Source organism: Octopus bimaculoides, chromosome 2 (assembly GCF_001194135.2).
Source record: "Octopus bimaculoides isolate UCB-OBI-ISO-001 chromosome 2, ASM119413v2, whole genome shotgun sequence".
Lineage (NCBI taxonomy): Eukaryota > Metazoa > Mollusca > Cephalopoda > Octopoda > Octopodidae > Octopus > Octopus bimaculoides.
In genome coordinates, this window is record NC_068982.1 from 93749722 (window position 1) to 93770082 (window position 20361).

Below are 20361 nucleotides of genomic sequence, written 5' to 3' on the forward strand. Positions count from 1 at the left end.
TGAAGATATATTTTCAGTTGGTAGTTTATTGAAACTTTTAAAATATTATCTATAACATGGTATTTGTTATCACTTGAGAAAGCCCAATTATGCTTACGTTAATCTTCATTAGTGTTTTATATAGTGTTTTGTAATAAGATAGATATTTTTTCCTCTATGTATGTAGCCTTTCTGATGTACTGATGTAAGAGAGTGATAGAGATTTAAAAAAAAATTGTCTTAAAGTAGTTAGGATTGAGCATGAGTCTAAGAATTACTATTTCTATTTTAGATATTGCAATATGGTTCTGTTGCTTATTGGAATTATTTACTTAAAATGTTACGAGCCACTTAGAAGAGATTCCTCTCTTGTGAGAAAGATGGGTAGGGAAGCTTTCCATGAGTAATTGTAATATGGGGGCATGTACTGTAACAGCGCGTCTCTGCATGTATTGGTGATTTCCTACTACTCCTGGTGGACAACATCTTTGTACCACTCAAGTGACAGCCTTCCAACCCAGGAGTTCTCAACCATTTTTTTATCTATGGACCTCTTTGACCTCTATTTTATTCTGGTGGACTCCTAAAGCCATTCAATATTTAAAAACTGGTTTTATAGAAACTGCTTTCAAAATTCTTATTTTGTTTTTCACACATTAAACTGTGTAGGTTGGAATGTGTAAATCATTAGAGACAGAAACCTAGCAATTTCTTGCAGTACATACTGATACATACATCTAAAGCAAATTTTTTTCAGACTATTGTTGTTGATCCCTAATTTACTATTTTGCTGCATGGACTCCCAAAAATCTTAAATGGACCCTCAGGGACCATATGGACCTCAGTTTAGAACCACTGCTTCAACCTATGGGTCTATTTGGGTACTCATTGCTGGTGAGGGTTGTACAAGTGCAAATCCTATCTCATCCTGTTTTAGTTGCCTCTTACAACACTATTAATGTTGTTGAATCAATATTGTTATACAACACCGTTTCTCTTAAGTAAAAGTGCATAGAATCACATACTTTGTTGTGATGAGTTCAAGCTATTGCAGAATTGACTTAAACTTCTTCCAGTGAAATCATTATTTACATCAGCATTCTATACTGACATGGGCTGGATGAATCATGATGGTCTAAGTCAGATCTTATTTAGAGTTACTGCTCCCTGGATGTGTCAGGAACAACATTTCACTCAGTTGTTCCATTCTTAGTATAGTTTCTATAGCTGAAAGTCATTCCTAGTATCAGCCACCTGAAAGACCACTGTCTGTTTCATTTTTTTCTGGCATGTTGGGTATTTTATAATTGCCTTATTTGATCTTAATTAATCTCATAAGAATTATGTAACCCGATGAGAATCCTGTGCCCATGAGTACTGGACTGTTGTATGACAGCTCACCACTTATAAATGGTGGCTGCATTGACTGTATTAGTTCTAATAGACCTCCTTGAAATTATGGATTACAACAATTTCTCCACTTCAAATGTTATGTTACATGATAATTTTGCAGAAACTGTTGATAAATTTATTGTCCATTTGGAAAGATATCTTACATTCATGAAGTTAGATGAGAAGGATAAATTAGATTTTATTTCTCTTAGTTTATTTTAAGTTGGGAAGATACACTAGCTAATTACAAGAATGAAATAAAGTGGCCTGAAATTACAAAAAGTGGTGTTTGATGATAGCATTACATACTATTCAAGAGCTAAAAATTTCATTGCATCTAAATATACTTGCAGCAAAAATATACACAGTGAATGAATAAAACTCTGTTCATTGAAACAATAGACAGGACAACCTATTAATGACTTTCCCAGGTCTCTTAAACCAATATAATATTCTAAATTTTCTTATTTATGGATGAGACGACACAAATGCTTATTGGCAAGGACTTAACATGGAAGTCAATTAAAAGGCAGCAAAACTGGGAAACCTTTATATTAGAGGATCTTGTTTCTTTAGTCTGGATGGAACAGTTCAGGTGGCCATAGAGGATGATCTGTTAATAAACAGTGCCTTAATTGAATCAGTTGTGAGCAGCTTAACTGTTGTAATTAGTTGTTTTTGATTTCTGAAAACATGGTGAAAAAGATTGGTATTGAATCACCCTCTAAATCAACTTAAATGATGGAAACAAGCTAAACCTGATTGTAAAGACAACACCTAACAATTGCTACCTTGCATCTGAAATATCTCTTGAGAATCTCTAATTTAATCACAATTCCAGTCATTTCAGATGGAATTTAAACTACACCCTTGACTTTGCTATCTATGTTGTTCTGAAATCGAAGAGCATGTTTGTGAAAGTTTCAAAACTCCAAATATTTACTAACACAAGCATAGAAATTTCTACACAAGTAATACCCATACATTGCCCATCCCACTTCAGAATTGCTCATTTAAAGACTGACTGAATTCATTAAAGTTGAAGTTAATAAACTACTAGTTGAGGGAATAATTACACATCCAAAAAGTTGTCATGGCATTCTCAAGCTGTTTTAGTCAACAAAACTGGTGGCGAAAGACATTTAGTGGTTGACTATGTCTGCTATTAATAGATACACACAGCTAGATGCATTTCCCATTCCACTCATTAGTGATGTTTTAAGCCAAGTTCACGGAAATCATCATTTTAGTACTGTTGACTTTTGTTCAGCATATTATCAAAAGCCTTTGCCTTCTCAGAAATATTTCAGCCTTTGAAGCAAATAATTATCTTAATTTATGCAATTGCCTTTTAGAGTAACAAATGGAATGTTGATTTTTATCAAAGTAATGAGAGAAATTGTTAAGGATTTAAAAAGGGTAGTTATTTGATGTAGGATATGTGGGGAAAATAGGATCCATGATCTATATTTGGACGATTTTCTATGAAATAAACAAAATAAATGTTATAAAATAAGAAAAATTATTTGGTTTGGAAATATATATTGTGAGAATTCTTTGTGTGTGTGTGTAGCCAAACAGACAAGCATGCATGCATATGTATGTGTATGTATGTATGTATTATATGAGGCAAAGAATTCTCACTTTAATGAATATTAAATCATTGCTTTCTAGAGCATTAAATATGTAGCCATCTCATAGCATTTGGACATAATTCTACACTGGAAAATTCAAATGATTTTCTCTTTAATTCTTTGATATTTCCTGATTGTAGGCTTCTTTTTGAAAATTGGTCTATCTTCAAAAAGTATTTAAGGAAAAAAGATCCCTTTGTTAAAAAAGGTTTTCTTTTACCACCATAATTCAATTTGCCATATAGAGGCATAATACAGTCTGAACAAGCTGTTTATTTTGGACTTTTGAATCTAAAAGTCAGTACCGTGTTGTGTCTGGAGTCACTTTGAGCCTAGAGTCTGGTGCTTCATGTTCACTGAATTGTGTCTCTTGTCTTGTGCCTGTTTGTCTCATTCTTTTATCAAGTGGTTCTTCTAAGAAAACTTGATCTTGTAATTACTAATTAAGAAACCTCTCTCCTTTGTGTATGAAAATGCAGAGGAAATAATTTTACTCAGATACATTTACAAAACTACTACAATTGTTGGTGTAGGTTTATCCTTCAGAGAATCAACATTCTTTGGCATTACCACTTGGGTGCCTTTGGTAGAGTCCGCTCTGTTGCAAGCATTTGAGCCAAGTCGGGGTTTGTGAATGGAATTCATGTTAATTTTTGAGAACTAATTCATGTTAATTTTTGAGAACTAATTCTGGCTAAGCCAAACGTAGTAAATACTAATCTCTGGCAATCAAGTTATCCAGATGGAATTTGAACCACTTAACTTTTGGCTGCCACACTCATACTGTGGAAAGTTTTTTGTTGTTTTTAGTTATCCTTGTACTGAACATTGTAAATTTGTAATTCTGATTTCATGTTCTTATGTTATTCTCTGAGAATATACTTTCACATAGTTGATAATAAATCCATTTTGGCAAAATTCAACGCTCTTTATATGAGATAAAGCTTTTCTAATTCTTCTGAAAATTGATTGCTTTTATATTTAAAATCTGTTTAGAAAAAATTTGTCTCTGAGGTTAATTTAGATCTTCCAGTGTTTATTATTAATATATAATATATATATGAGGATTATTTATTTTTAGTTTTACTTTGGAAGTTTAGAATTGGCAGTTTATAAATTTGGCACGTTATATGAATACTTTAGGTTGCTGGACCCCCTTCGGTCATGACTGACCATGGGATTGCACCTAGAAAGTTCCTCTCCCAGGCACAAGTCTGGGCAAGGTTGCTTATAGAAGACCAGCAGTCGCCCATGCATACCAGCCTCCCCTCTCCACGCCACCAGTGTTATCCAAGGGAAAGGGAAAGGCAAAGGCCGATACAGCTTGGCACCTGTGACGTCGCAACTCATTTCTACAGCTAAGTGAACTGGAGCAACGTGAAATAAAGTGTCTTGCTCAAGAACACAACACGCAGCCCAGCCTGGGATTTGAACTCACAGCCTCACGATTGCAAGCGACGCTCTAACCACTGAGCCATGCGCCTTCACACTTTAAGTTATATTTTAACTATCTGTAACAAAAGAAATTGATCTTTACTTTGAAACTGGTATACATGCTTATCTTAGTCCTTGTAACAATAACTTGATTCTGTAAAAGACTATTTTTGTAACATACTAGTGTAAATTATATCAGCAGTAACTGATAACTATCAGTGTATATAGAGATAATATTTGCTTTATAAACTGTACTAAAAGGAGGGATGAGGACAAAAAGGAAAAATGGAGTTTTACAATACAGACACTGCTAATCTTGCCCACTTTATCACAGTGAGGTTAAAGAATGCAAATGAATCCATGTCACTCAGAGTAATTATTAGTGTTAGTGATATTGTTTTATTGGCTCATCTCTCTTAAATTCATGTTTATTTTTCTGGTTAGATTAAAAAAACAAATGTGGGGAGGGCAGATAATTTATTATCTCTTATTGTGCCTTTTGAATTGAACTAGCTCTTAGTCACCCACTTACTCTCTAGTCAAAAGGGGTTGAGCATTTTGAATTATTGATTTTTAAACAGATGACATTAGGAAGGACATCTAGCTGTATAAACCAGTCCAAAGCAGACACTTGAGTATGATGTGCATTGTACTCTAGTGACAAGGACTGTAGTCTTTAACTCATTGGTTCCTTGTCAAACTGCCAAATGCACCCCAGTATAGAACAGATGCTAAATGATGATTTTAAGTTGAATTTCAGAAAGCAGCTTTTTTTTAAAGTATAAATTTGTTATGCACACTTCAAGTAGTCAGTCTTTAGCTTTCTTGGTAGAAGTTACAAACCAATTTTTTCTTATCAACCATATGGCCAATCTACATGTAAAGCTTGAACACTTTTTAACCCAAGTTCTATCACCTGATCAGTAACCATTCCTTTCCCAGTCCTCCTCTCTCCTTTGTGTATGAAAATGCAGAGGAAATAATTTTACTCAGATACATTTACAAAACTACTACAATTGTTGGTGTAGGTTTATCCTTCAGAGAATCAACATTCTTTGGCATTACCACTTGGGTGCCTTTGGTAGAGTCCGCTCTGTTGCAAGCATTTGAGCCAAGTCGGGGTTTGTGAATACTTCCCGCCTTCCTGTCTTTTGACTATAAGAGAAATGTTTTAGATAGTTTGAAAAGAACCATTTGTTTCAGTCCTCTCCAGCTATAGCTGGGTAGTTACAAAGTTTGCATTGCAGCTATTTGGTTTCATGTTCAAACCCACTGTACTGTATCTTGGGCAGGAGTCTTCTAAGCAGGAGTAACTGACCTTGATATTGTAGGGGTTGAAAAGCTTACAATACTTAAAGGTTCTAGCAAAGCATTTCTTAATTAGTTGCCTGGAAGCTCCTAATTATGTTAGTTGAAACTTTTAGATTAAATGGACAATTGACCCAAATTATCCATGCGGACCTGAAACAAAGATTAGATCTGATGTCACTTTTAAACCAATAACATATGATCTAAGTTAACCAACAGAGGCAGGCCCTAAGTCTAGAAAGCCATCTTGAATTTGTCTCATTTCCTGTTACTTGATCTCCAAATACCTGATGAGCTAGTTTTGCTCTTTAAGTCTATGAAACTCTAAAGTGCATGGAGACTATTGTTAAATAATATCTATTCATACCTACAATTTATATGACACAATGAGGCTTTTGTGTGTGTGTGTGTGTGTGTGTGTACTTAATGAAATATGGTGAGAGATTGAAAATATTAGTGTTATTGCAATGATATGGTTAGTGTCCAGTAACAGAGGTCTATGAAAACATGACAAATTTTTTAATTAAGGCTATATGATGTATTATACTAAGACTTTAACTCTAATAACTTCATAAACAAGATGCCATGACGAAATTCAATAGGATCCTTGTATTGAATTTTTGTTTTTTTAAGCTGTTGTGCACACACACACACTAGATTGACCAAGGTTGTATGTTGAAGTGGATAATGTCAATCTCCCTGCTCTCAGTTATTTGGTTCAATTTCTGTACCTAAAATTCAAGTAAAAAAAAAAGAAAAAAGAAATTGCAGGCCTGGCTGTGTGGTAAGAAGTTTGCTTCCCAACTACATAGTTTGAGGTCTCCTACTGCATAGCAAGTGTCTTCTACTATAGCCTCAAGCCAAACAAAGCATTGCAAGTGGATTTGGTAGATGGAAATTGAAAGAAGCCTGTTGTGTGTTAGTGTGTGCATGTGTGTATACATATATATATATATATATATATATATATGCATGTGTGTGTCTGTTTGTTTCCCATCACCACTTGATGGCTGGCACTGATGTGTTTATGTCCCTGTAACTTAGCTGTTCCACAAAAGAGACCAACTGAATTAATACCAGGCTTAAAAATATAAATGCTGTGGTTGAGTCATTCGACTGAAAGTTCTTCAAGGTGATACCCCACCATGACCACAGTCTAATGGCTGAAACAAGTGAAAGATAAAAGATATGGCTTCTATTTATTTTCTTAATGGTCTCTCATGTTTATAAAGTTATGAAGGTTTTTCTTTCTTGTTCTTTTTTTTTGTTGTTGTAGTATTATAAGAAGTATTTAAGAAAACAAGCTCTTAGAATCCAAATCTTAAGCACATGCATTTTAACCTGTTCATTTTATGTTAAGAATGATTGGGTACTAAAATAATTCAATTCAAATTCAGTCAATTTTCTTACATGCAAAATCTGATTGAAACCTCCAGACTATTTATAAATAATGCAAGAAAGTTGTTTTTGTTTTTGTTTTTTTTTGTGAGTGTGTGTGTGTATTTGAATGAGAGGAAATAAAAATAAGAGTAAAAATAAGGAAATAAAATGTTCAAAAAGTGACTAGTGTGTCTGTTTTTGTTTCCCAACATATTTCCTTCAGTTAACACTACAATTACTATTGTTTTTAAAGATCTGGATCTCTCGTGTTTACTCTGTTAATGTGTAATAAGGATATCTTCTACTTGTTTCACACATTGGCCTGTGGCTGTGCCAGGGTACTACTTTGAAGGGGTTACTCACACAAGTTGATCCCAGTGCTTATTTTTAAGTCTGGTACTTAGGTCTGTCAGCCTCTTTTACTGAGCTGTTAACTTATGGGGATGTAAACAAACCATTAATTGTCAAGCAGTGGTGGGACATGGACAGACATATTTTTTTTATTAAAGCTTCAAAATTATCACAGCTGTTACTCAGTTTCACGTTCCTGTCCATCAGACAACTGTGATAAATACTCACCTGAGTGTGTGTGTATATGTATATATATTGATGTACAAACCGTTATCTACTAGAGTGTACCGACAGCATAAAAATTCAATGTTTTTAACACCTGTGCTTCATTAGAGTTTTATACCTATTTCCTAGCTGTTTGTAAAAATGGAATTTTTTTTTTATATAATAGTATTTGTATGTTTGTGTTTTGGGTTAGGAGCAATAAAAATGTCTTTTATTACAGCAGCTATCACCGCTAGTTTTGTAATGGGATTTTGAAATTAAGCTTTGGATTATCAATGCTAATTAGTAATTTATCTTTTTTAAAGTGCTATTAATTGGTTTTATGGTAATCTGTTTTGCAATTGCTGCCAGAAACACTTATACATGCATTACATTAATTTTAACTTGTTGGGCAAGATAGGGTTTGAAAATCTAGATATTCTCTTCTGAATATTTAGAACTACTTTTTCTGTTTTTTAACATAGCACACTTTCTTCTGTTAATCACTCAATTGTGAAATGACTGTATACTGTATTCAGTTCGGCAACATTGTTTTTTCCCCTTTGGGTTAGAGCATTGACTAAAGGAAAGTTTAAAGTCAAGATCTTGCTGGTGGCTGTTCAAGATTTGTATTTCGTAGGCTCCATCTTAATAACATGTAATTTTTGTGTTCTTTTTGTATTAATGCCCATAGAGAAGAGAGAAAGCAAGCTAAACAAACCTGAAGTTTCTGTTTCTTTTCTCTGCATAAATACTAATCTGTTTGCCTTTCTGTTATCACCTGTTGTGATAGATTAGTAGAAAAGAAATAGAATGAATGTATGTCTCACCCAATACCTGTTTTATATCCATTATATATATATATATATATATATATATATATATATATATATATATATATATAGCAGTCGTATACTGTCAACTTAATGTGACAGTCCCAATAAGGGAATCATACTGCTGCTATTTAGCCCTAGGATGCTGGATTGCTTCCTGTCGACCTTGACACATTTCCTGTGTCCTTATATTTGCGAGGGGGAAACAAGCACCCCCACCCAGCCTAGTCTGCATTCAGGGACATGCTTAAGTCTCTCTGTGAGATTTATAATTAGATCATTTCTAATTTTTGTAATCAGTGAATGTGTTTTCACTAGAAATATATATATTTGCGAGAGGTTGACAGGCATCTTCAGCCACCTGGTTGTGCTACTCCAGGCTGATGATGAGCAATGACTCAGAAACATGTCCCTGAATGCAGACTAGGCTGGGTGGGAGTGCTTGTCTCCCCCTTGCAAATATAAGGACACAGGAAATGTGTCAAGGCTGACAGGAAGCGGTCCAGCATCCTAGGGCTAAATAGCGGCAGTATGATTCCCTTATTGGGACTGTCACATTGAGTTGACAGTATACAACTGCTTTATCGTAACACTGCTGCTTAAGTCTCTCTGTGAGATTTATAATTAGATCATTTCTAATATATATATATATATAAATATACAGGGATTAGCAAATTGAGTTGCTTCTCCAACATACTGAAAATTTAGAAATAGCAGTCAAAGAACTACTGATTCCAAACTACAAATTTTCTCTAAAGTGGATGGCGATATTTATGGCACACATAGAACAAAAAACCGGAGGGAAAAGCGTAAACAAGCCTTTGACCAGGGCTGGTAAGCTGAGGGGCTGCACCAGACTCCAGCTTCCAAATTTGTAGTTTGGAATCAGTAGTTCTTTGACTGCTATTTCTAAATTTTCAGTATGTTGGAGAAGCAACTCAATTTGCTAATCCCTGTATATTTATAATGATAAATAGTCTTACCGATAAAGGTTTTTTTCATACTGAACTACTTGGCAGGATTGTTAATTATTAATTCTATTATTAATTGACGATTCTCTGCCCTTATTCTTGTATATATATATATATATATATATATATATATATATATAATGGTATGTAAAAAGCACCTGTTGAGCATTGGGCCTCATGAAAGCAATGTGCCCAGTGTTGCATAACTGGCATGTAAAAAGCACCTTTTGAGTGTTGGGCCTCACAAAGACATCTGGCACCTGTCAAGCGTTGGGTCTCACAGAGGCAATGACAAATGACTGAGCCCTTTGGCAATATGCCATGTTTGAGAAGGATACCCATTAAGCCAAGTGAAATTGTAGTCGTGGTAGATTCTGGAGTCATGCAAGTGGCACCCGTGCTGGTGGCCCATAAAAGCACCCATTACACTCTTGAAGTGGTTGACGTTAATAAGAATATCCAATTGTAGAAACCATACCAAATGAAGCTGGAGTCTGGTGCAGCCCCTCAGCTTACCAGCCCTGGTCAAACTGTTCAACCCATGCCAGCATGGACAACAGATGTTAAAAGATGTTGATGATTTTATACAGATATATATATACACACACACACACACACACACACACACACACACACACACACACACACACACACACACACACACATATTGGGTCATCCCATAAATATTGCAGTTTTTTTATACTACTTCTATTTTTCGAAATTAAGATAAACAAAATTCTTTTCAAATCTAAAATATACTCTCCTTCATTTTCTACAATACTCTTTCATCTTTCTGGTAGACTTGCAAGGTCCCTCTTCCAAAATTCACTTGTCCATGATGAAAAATACTACTCCAGTACTGCTCTGATCTCATCTACAGAATTCATATTTTTTCTGTCCAAATGATTTTGAAGACTATAGAATAAATGATAATCAGATGGAGCAATGTCCAGTGAATATGGTGGGTGGGGCATTGTTTTCCCATCTTAATCCAGCCTTTGGAATGTCATCCTCGCTGTATGTGGTCAAGCATTATCCTGGTGGAAGAACACCTCTCGTCTTGAAATCAAAGATGGTCGTTTTTCTTCTAGTGCTGACTTGGACTGGTTGAATGACTAAATCCAAGCTTCTCTGCTAGTTTCTCAACAGTTACAATGGGATTTGTTCCATCAGGGTTTGCAGGATGTCCCTGTTAAGCTCTCCAGATCTTTCAGGATGAGGCTCATCTACTAGGCTGTAATTTCCAGCTCTGAATTTCTGAAACCACCATTGACATTAGTTTACACTTATCTTCTGATCCTCATATACTGCATTAATATTCCTTGCACTTTCCATTGCGTTGTTGGCTTTACTGAACTCCTAAAGCAAAATATGCCAAACATGCTCCTTTATCACTTTATAGCTTTGGAAAAATAACTATCAAAATCGAACTGCACTCTTCAAAACTTGCGCTAAGAATAAGGACAAAGTAAAATTACTACCTTCTCTTATACCAAGTTTATGCAATTAAAAAAAATGGGATGACAATATAAAGGCTAGTGATTTTACTGGATATGTAATAGTATAAATAGTTTAAAATTTCTGAATAAAAATACCTTTCATGATGTCCACAAATTTTCAAATATTTTCAAAGGGCACCACCAGTTATATTGGATCAGTTAGTTGTGATTTAGGCTTTTTAAATGCATTAATTACTCCCAAGATAGATTGATGTATTTTGACTGATCTGATTGTCGGTAGCTTATATTGTAAAGACTGCTTTTAGTATTACTTATCACATATATTTTCCATTTTGATAGATATCTTATCAGCACCAGTGCCAATATAGCTGCTGTTAACAATGATGGCGATCTTCCTCTTGATATATGTGAAGAAAACAAAATGGAAAAGTTGCTTCTAGAAGAAATGAATCGCCAAGGTAAGTTTACATTTTTGATGTATGAGTACATTCTGATTTGATACTTCGTAGCATAACCATTATTCAGTTCCACTTCAACCAATCTCTTCTTGTTGTTTTCAATCAATGACTTGCATCTTCCAACCTAAGGAACAAACTGCACACAATTTCCAAGCATCCAACAATGATGTTCCTACACTATATGGGTTATGCAAAGACCATCAACCCTACGTAAACTTTGTCATAGGGCCCCCAACCCGACCAGTTTGCAGAGCGAATATCTCCAGCCATTATAAACTATCCTATTTCCTCTCATAGTAATGTCCCTAGATGTTTGTGTGAGCATGGAGGATCTCCTCAGTAAAATCAGTACTTGCAACCACTCCAACGACCTCACAGGTTGTGTAGTGGGTAGTATGGATGTGATTTCACTCTACCCATCTATAGACATAGATTTTGCTGTGGAGAAATGCATTGAGATAATCTGTGAGAGTGAAGTAGAGTTCTGTGCAGTCAACATGAGGGACTAAGCTATGACTGACTATTTAGATGACAATGACCTCGGTAGATTCTGCACCACCAGGGCACAGAGGAGAAGACCACCCACCATCACCTAAGCAGTGAAGAAAAGCACTGCAGAGCACTGGAGTGGTTGGACCATACCCACCCAAGACCCTGAGAACAACAATCAGGTGAAAGGAATGATTGCACATACAATAGGGGCTAGCATATGAGCCACCTTGAAGAACCACATAGTAAAGTTTAACAAGAAACTATATATGCAGGTTGAAGGTGCAGCCATTGGTGTTGATGTAGCTGGAGATGTGGCCAGCCTCTTCATGACCTGGTGGGACAGAGAACTTAAGCAATCCTTATCAGAACAGTCCACAACTCTTCTACTTTTTCAGTAGGTATGTAGATGACATTAATATCCTAGTTAAGACCAACTCTAGTAACGGTAATGTAGTTTCACTCTTATTTCATGATCAACATATTTGTAGCAGGAACTCAAACCTGCAATAACAAACATCATCCAACCAATGACAGCATGGAAAAAAGGGTGTAAAATAGTAAAAGTGTTTGTCACTCAACTTGGGCCACCTGCAAATCTTTGTCAATTGAACTTTTATGGTGATATGATCTTCATGAGATCTCTACCTTTTGAAAATGCAACCCTTGTAAAATATATGTAATGGTCAACCTTATTCCAAAAGACCTGTCCTCCACAGCAGAAGTGTTAAGGCAGCGTCTCCTGTTTAAGAGGATTGGCTTGCAAGAGTCCTGTGTCAGTGCCATGTACAAAGCACTCATACTGGTGCCACATAAAAGCAGCTGTTTCGCTGGCATGTTAAGTGCTCAGCACACTGTAAAGTGGTTGGTGTTAGGAAGGGCATCCAACCATAGAAACCAAGTCAAATCAATCTGGAACCTGGTGCAGCTTCCTAGCTCTGGTCAAACTGTCCAATCTTTGCCAGCATGGAAAACAGATATTAAAGGAGGATGATGACGATTTTGATGCACATAGGCGTTTGAAATTTCCATGTCCCTTTGACATACTCCTCTATCAGATTCTATTATTTCATGCCAGCATTTTCTTCAGAATGAAAAATACCAAATCATTGACTTGATTTTTAAGAATTTACCTCTACAACACAATTATATACATTTCTGTAAGTCTTTCTAAATAAATTTTGATTAATTATTTTCATTTATTTAAGGTGTGGATGCTGAAGCAGCACGACGAGAAGAGGAAGAAATGATGCTTTCTGATGCTAACCAATGGTTAAATTCCAATTGTGTGACAGAGCGGCCTCATGCAAAAACAGGTGCTGTTGCTCTTCATGTAGCAGCAGCAAAGGGCTATATCAAAGTTATGCAGTAAGTTCATACTTAATGATTACCTGATAATTGGTTAGTAGTTTCGGTGTACCATCTAAGTAATTAAATCATATTTGTGAAAATTAAATCAATATATTTGTGAAAATCTAAGCAAAAATTGATGTATTACATCTTTACTTGCCAAAGCTTTTCCATCGACCCCTTTTAATATGCTTATCCATATGTATGTGTGTATATATTTTATATCACTGGTGGCACCCCAGCATTGCCACAGCCTCAAGGCTGAAACACATAAAAGAATATATATATATATATATGGGGGGGGGGGGGCTCTGAAAGGTGTCTCAAGGAGTAGTGTCCCTACTTCCTGAGCTAGTTTTCTACCACATTTCTTAAAAATTGTGGTAGAGGCCTTGGTCTTGGTACCACTCCTGTCTAGAAACTGAGGTTGGGGGTAAGCAAGGGCATGCTCCCGGAGAAAATCCAGCTCTAAAAAAGCCTCATGATAGCAAGGGAGAATGGGCACCAGCTCATCCAAAGGTTGGGGTGGGCTGCACCTGTCTGCTTCAGTTGCTATGGCATTGAGGTTGATCTGGCCACCCCCGTTAACAAAGACAAAACTCAGATTTAAAATACTGAATGATGATGTTTTGAATGTAGTTCATGGACCCTCTGTACTACCTTTGCAGACCACTAGGAGTCCGTGAACCACAGGTTGGGGACCATTGCTGTAGAGGAATGCAGTTTTGACAGTGCTTGTATCTTTTTAATGGGCTAGTCATTAAAAGTGAGGCAATGTCCATAGCCTTTGCAAGATTTCCTAGATTAATAAGATTAATGCGATTCAGAATATCTGAAGAGTGATGTCTGTAGGAAAAGTGGGAGTGAGTGGATTCCAGAAAATTATAGTTCTGAGGAAGAGGAATTGACAGAAGTGTTTAGTGCTGGACTGGGTAGGTGATAGACATACAGCAGGGTTGACAAAAGAGATGAGTAGGAATGGGTATATCAAGTATGCTGCTATTTAGTTCAAAGGAACAGATACTGTTGGTGAGTAAAAATTTCCTGTTGATCTGATGACTTCTTTTTGACATGGTCTAAGTTTGTGTGTGCAGCAGTAGTAACTTTCAAAGTGAAGTTTCACACCTGATCTTGGCTATGTTTTTTGAATCTGGACAGGACACAGCTTTTGTATTGGTATATATATGTGAAATAGAGATTGTAAAACATGACAACTGATGGATTTTAAAGTTTAAATTTTCAGTTGTCAATGTGAGACATAATGCTTTAATGTGTCTTTGTGCAGTTGAGACTGGATTGTTATGTCTTTAGTAAAGTTTTTGTTTTAAAAGTCTCTGCTCATGGAGACATCTAAATTGAAATCTGGAAGTAGAAAACAGTGATATTGCCTGCATAGGAATGTTGTCAGAAGTGAAAGTGGGTTGTTCTTGTGCAGAATTAAGAGTGTAGGAGACACAAATTAAACTTAGGAGCACATAAAAGTTGGCAGTGTACGAGTTGGAGAGAGCTCTGTCAATATGAGCTGTAATAATACAGTCTGGCAAGAAGCTTCCAATTCAAGTTTGGATACACTCCATGTGTGCAGCTTGGTTAGAAGTTTCTCTTATTGGATGAGCTTCAGGTACTGCTGATGTCATATTCACTGACCTTGCTTTTACTGGAATTATCAAGAGTAAGTGACATAAAAAGAGTAGGTGCCCAGTAGATAATGTCTGTGTGGATGATGTAATGATCAATAAGCAAGAAAAGATTTTTAGAAGGATGAAAGAAGTAATTGGTAATTTCAAAGCACACTAAAGCTCTTCTCATGAGAAGGGAATTGATTTCTACGTTGAGAAATTTTGAAAAGGTTGGCAAAAATAGTGGCTACTTCTGGAGTATCTTGTTTAAATTTAAAGGTACTGGAAGAGGCATTATTAGAATCAGTTACTACACTAAGTTGCAAAGATTGGAGGTATTTTTACCCTTGGTGACTGAGTGTATCTAGTGACAAGGCTGGCAGAGGAATACTTCGGAGGAGTTTTACTGCATGTATTGTGGAATTGGAAGTAAAATGGATTGTGTATATAGAGGCCTTTGCAGAAGGCCTCTATATAGTTGCTTACAGAACTATGTTATAAGTAGAACTATAAGTTATAAGCATTATAGTTGCTTACAAACCTATAATGATTGAGGAATGGTAGTTAAGAGAATTACTCAGTTGGTTGAGACCTTACTGAGGAACATGTCCTGACATTAATTTAGAAGGTGGGAGGGCTTAGCAGAACAATGTTGTGATGTTCTGAAGCTTTTTATTTTTTGATGCAGTTCTTTTTTTCTTTTGATAATCTACATGATTATTTTTAATTGTAGTTTATTAATCCAAGCAAAAGCTAATGTAAACATCAAAGACTCAGATGGTTGGACTCCTCTTCATGCAGCAGCTCACTGGGGCCAGGAAAAAGCTTGCAAAATATTAGCTGACAATTTCTGTGATATGGACTCAAAAAACAATGCAGTAAGCCCTTTTTTATCTGGTTTACAGACCTTTTTATTGTTTCCTTATTCTCTTGCTTCACCTCATTCTGACATATGTTATAGCAGAGTCTTCTAGTCCCTTATCCTCTCTCTGAACCACCATTGTTTGAACCGTTTGTAAAGAATTGTTTCTTAACATATTGAACATCCTCATGCGCTTTTCTCTCTCTGATTGCAATACAATATATGATGATAAAAAAGTCATAGAATTTCCTATTTTAACTTTTTATCAGTATTTATTTCATTGGCTTACTAATGGCTATTATTTAGTTCAAATCTTTCCACACTTGATTATGGAGTGTGTGTGATGCTTGTCAGTAATGAGTGACCTGAATTAGTGCAGCTGATTGCCAGTACATAAGTAAGGTATAGAAAGGTAGTGAGTATTGAACACACAGATTTCACTTGTCATTAGTACAGCAGCATAGTACAGGAAATAGGAGTGAAATGAGAATGGGGTGGCAGTATATGAAGACTTAAAAGGATCAATGGGTAGGAGATCCAAACGTAGGTGTTTTATTTATGCTACCTTCTACCACCACCACACATATAAATGAGCATGTGTATATCACTGAAAGACTCTGAAATGGTGTGTACTTGAGGAAAAGGGATTTGATTTTCAAAATCTGACTCTCAAAGAAAACGCTTATGGTTAATAGTAATCAAAAATTTTAATTTGATACTAGAAATAACTCACCTTTTAGATTGCCAGATCTACTTCTCTCTATCTGTTCTTTCTCTTTCTGTCTTTTATGCTCACCCCTCTCTCTATATATATTTACTACACTCTCTCACTCTCTCTCTCTATATATATATATATCGTACCTGCAGCCCCCTCTTCCTCTCTTGATATGACATGTGATTGCTTTCATTTTGTTTAAAACTTTATTATAATGTTTTGCTTTCATTTTCTGATAACTATCAAGCAGTTCAGATTGGGTAAAAATGATCAAACTTTAAACATCTATAACATTTTTCTGGAGCAAATGAATCACCAAATCAGATTTAGTATGTAAAATTACATGTATATACCAAATTTGAAGTACTGAAGAACGACCTCAGGACGTTGAACCTTTCAAACTAGATGACATAGGACCAAGATGCCTGGCACCTTGCTGAATTCAGAAAGGCTTGTACTTTGCAGCAGAAATGTTAAGGCAGATCCTTCTGGTGGTGTAAGCACTTGTAGGGTTGCCACATAAAAGCACCTGTGCAGTGCCATGTAAAAGCACCCAGCACACTCTGTAAAGTGGTTGGTGTTAGGAAGGGTATCCAGCCATAGAAACCATGTTGAATCAGACTGGAGCCTGGTGCAGCTCCCCAGCTTGTCAGCTCTGGTGAAACCATCCAACCCATGCCAGCATGGACAACGAACATTAAATGATGAGCCTAGATGAAGAACTTGCTATTTCAGAAGAGGGAAGGTTGTAGAAAAGGCAGAGACAGAGAGAAGATCCGAAATGTCTTAGATAATTTTAGCTGGTGTGTGTGTTTATGTTTTACATTATTTGTATATAAATTGTTTGATTATTTAAGATCTGTTTTACTTTCTCTCTCATAAAATTTGATATTTGTTTTCATTATTTCAGGGGCAAACTGCCTTTGATGTTGCTGATACTGAACTTCTTTCTTTACTTGAAGAACTCAAAAAGAAACAAGCTATGGTAATACAATATCTCTTACTATCACTAGGAATTCCCTTATTCTCTATAACCATCTGGAAATCTATTTGCTGAACAGTGTGCATGTTCTTTTGCTCTCTAAAATTGTGTGCGTGTGTGTGTGTGTACTCATGTATGTCTTGTCTTCGTATAACTCCATTGTCTGTATATGCATATCTTGTTGTTGTAGGCATTGTGGTTTATTGCTTGCAGCCAGGATAGTTTCCATACATATTGTACTTCTTTTTAGATAACATTTGCAATGTTTTCTTGTGATTGAGTCACCCAAAATGTCTCTATTCAATCTACTCACATTTATACTGCCTGAGTTCAACATTATTTTATTAAACAAATGGAAGATATTTAATGAATATAATTATTCTGTGTGTGAGTGAGTGAGTGTATGCGTGTGTGTGTGTGTGGGGATGACTAAGACAGTTAAACCTGAGATTTTAAGTAAAAAAAAAAAATGTTAGAAATGCTTTAACAAAGAATAAGGATAAATGGAAACATTAGTTATTTTGGCAAAAGATCTGAAGAAATGAGATTTTGGGAAGTAAATTCTTCCATATTGTAACTTATTGATGACTGTTTTTGATCATTAAGCTGTTAAGATGTGATTGTAATATTTTCAGCTTGTTATTATAACCACTGAAATGTTAGGTATAGGTGAGGGCAGCATATTGGGGTGAATAAACATCTAATTGATGAAGGGTAGAAAGTCTTGTTTGTTATATATAGTTTTGCAAGTGTTTATATTGCCACATTAATCAATGCCACCTGGTCTTGTTAGAATGGTTCTCAAGAGTTATGGCATTCAGCAGTAAGGCAATTCTTATTATGGGAAATCCAAATCCTGTAATGCCTCTTCATTATTTCTTGTCATATTTGCTCATGATCAAAACCACATGATCCAGTGATAGCCTTAACCTATAGTAGCATTGCTCTTATGATAGCTTTTGCATTTTAATACTGCCAAGAGCAATTTCACAGGGCACAATGAGTTTTGGTTAGGTTCTGTATTTCTCCATCATAAGAATTTGTTGGAACAACACCTTAGTTTAAAAAACTACCCATTGACAACAGATAGACAGAAAAGCTGACACTGGATGCCCTAGAAACTGAAAAAGAAGCAAAGACTGATAACAAACAAGATAAAAGGATGAATTAGTGATTGACACCAAAAGTTGAAATCTATAGAGAGAGATAGTGGGGATGACAGTTACACAGCAGTGAGAGAACAATGGCTGATTTGATTGGTTGATTGAAACTACTTATCAATATACATAATTATATTGATTTCTCTATACTGTACTGAGCCAGTTTTATAAAGTGTTAGTGTCTAAATTGTCCCTGGTACACTCTTAGCATAGGAATGTACTAGGGGCAATTGGCATGAATCATAAGCAAAAAGAAAATAACTTGTTCCTGTGATATATGAATATGGAACATGAAGGAAACACCAAATATTGTAAACATCTAACCTTGACTCTAGTTTTTTTTTTTTTTTCCCACTTCTCACACACAACAAATGATAACAAGAATATCCTTCACTTTACCACACAATTTTTTTCTGGGTAGGATGGTATGATTAAATAAATTTATCCATTGTATTACTGAAATCCGATAATAAAAACATGTTGGTTCTTTTGGTGTTAGTATTTAGGATTGTGTACCACTGAATTAAATACTATAAAATGTATAATTGCTATTTTATCAACTTATGAAATGTTGGATTTTAAGATAGAAATTAAGATATCAAAATAAGTATAGTAAAAAGTTGGTCTTACTTTTATACACCTGTTATATTATTTCCCATTACATACTGCATTATATGTATATTTTGAGATCTTTTGTTACATTAATTATGGCATTAACTTCATCTTTACCAATATATGATTACCTTTCTGCTTCTAAATGATCATTTTTTTTTTTATCTTTCTAGCTTCGAGATAAAACACCTGTACACAAAGATATTATTGTTGCTAAAGGAATTCATCCGAAACGAAGGTTAGTTAATTATTGGTTCTTATACAATATGAACATTTTTACTATATTTTTTTAATATAATTTAAACATTGTTAAAAAAAAATCTCTAAAAATGGTTTACTTATGTGATTTGTAGATTTTTTTCAAGTATTATACATTCTTTTTGGCAAATCATATCAGTGAACTCTTGCTGTCACCCTTCAGGAGTTAATAAACAAAGTAGCTGTTGAATACTGAAATTGATCCCATTCCCCCAACATTTGTAGCCTTGTGTCAATGTCAGTATTCAGTATATCTACAACTTGTTTGCCCTTCTGGGCAAAACTTAGTTTATAAAATTTGGTAGAAACAAAGTCTTGTTAAATTTTCTTCAATAATGATTTAAAAATTGGACAGATACAAGCATTCTTGTGCTCGATCTGTAGAAAAGGCGTTGGTAGAAACTCCATAAGTTGTACCCAGTGTAAGCTATGGACACATAAGAGGTGCAACAATATCAAAGGAAGGCTAACTAGCAAGATAGTTTTTGTATGTGGCAGATGCTCAGGAGCAATAAACACTGAAAATGTGCTGTAAACAACCTTTGCCACACTCTAGAGAAAAAAAACTTGAAGTAGTTGATAGCTTCCGCTATTTAGGTGACCAAGTTTGTAGCGGGGGAGGGTGCGCTGAAAGTGTAGCTGCTAGAGTAAGGATAGCCTGGGCAAAGTTCAGAGAGCTCTTACCTCTGCTGGTGACAAAGGGCCTCTCACTCAGAGTAAAAGGCAGACTGTATGACGCATGTGTATGAACAGCCATGTTACATGGCAGTGAAACATGGGCCGTGACTGCTGAGGACATGCGTAAGCTCACAAGGAATGAAGCCAATATGCTCCGATGGATGTGTAATGTCAGTGTGCATACACGACAGAGTGTAAGTACCTTGAGAGAAAAGTTAGACCTAAGAAGCAT

The 20361-nt window shown here is 35.5% G+C and overlaps 1 protein-coding gene across 10 annotated transcripts in view; it reads left to right on the plus strand.

Moving 5' to 3' along the window:
• LOC106871763 (protein phosphatase 1 regulatory subunit 12A) overlaps positions 1–20361 on the plus strand; it is a 216364-nt gene that overhangs the window by 97533 nt on the left and 98470 nt on the right. For all 10 annotated transcript variants that reach the window (XM_052978463.1, XM_052978462.1, XM_052978465.1 and 7 more), the window contains exons 3-7: positions 11286–11404; positions 13102–13261; positions 15596–15740; positions 17350–17424; positions 19367–19431. In XM_052978463.1, coding sequence (XP_052834423.1) covers positions 11286–11404; positions 13102–13261; positions 15596–15740; positions 17350–17424; positions 19367–19431 — 564 coding nt within the window. The remainder of the gene's footprint in view (positions 1–11285; positions 11405–13101; positions 13262–15595; positions 15741–17349; positions 17425–19366; positions 19432–20361) is intronic.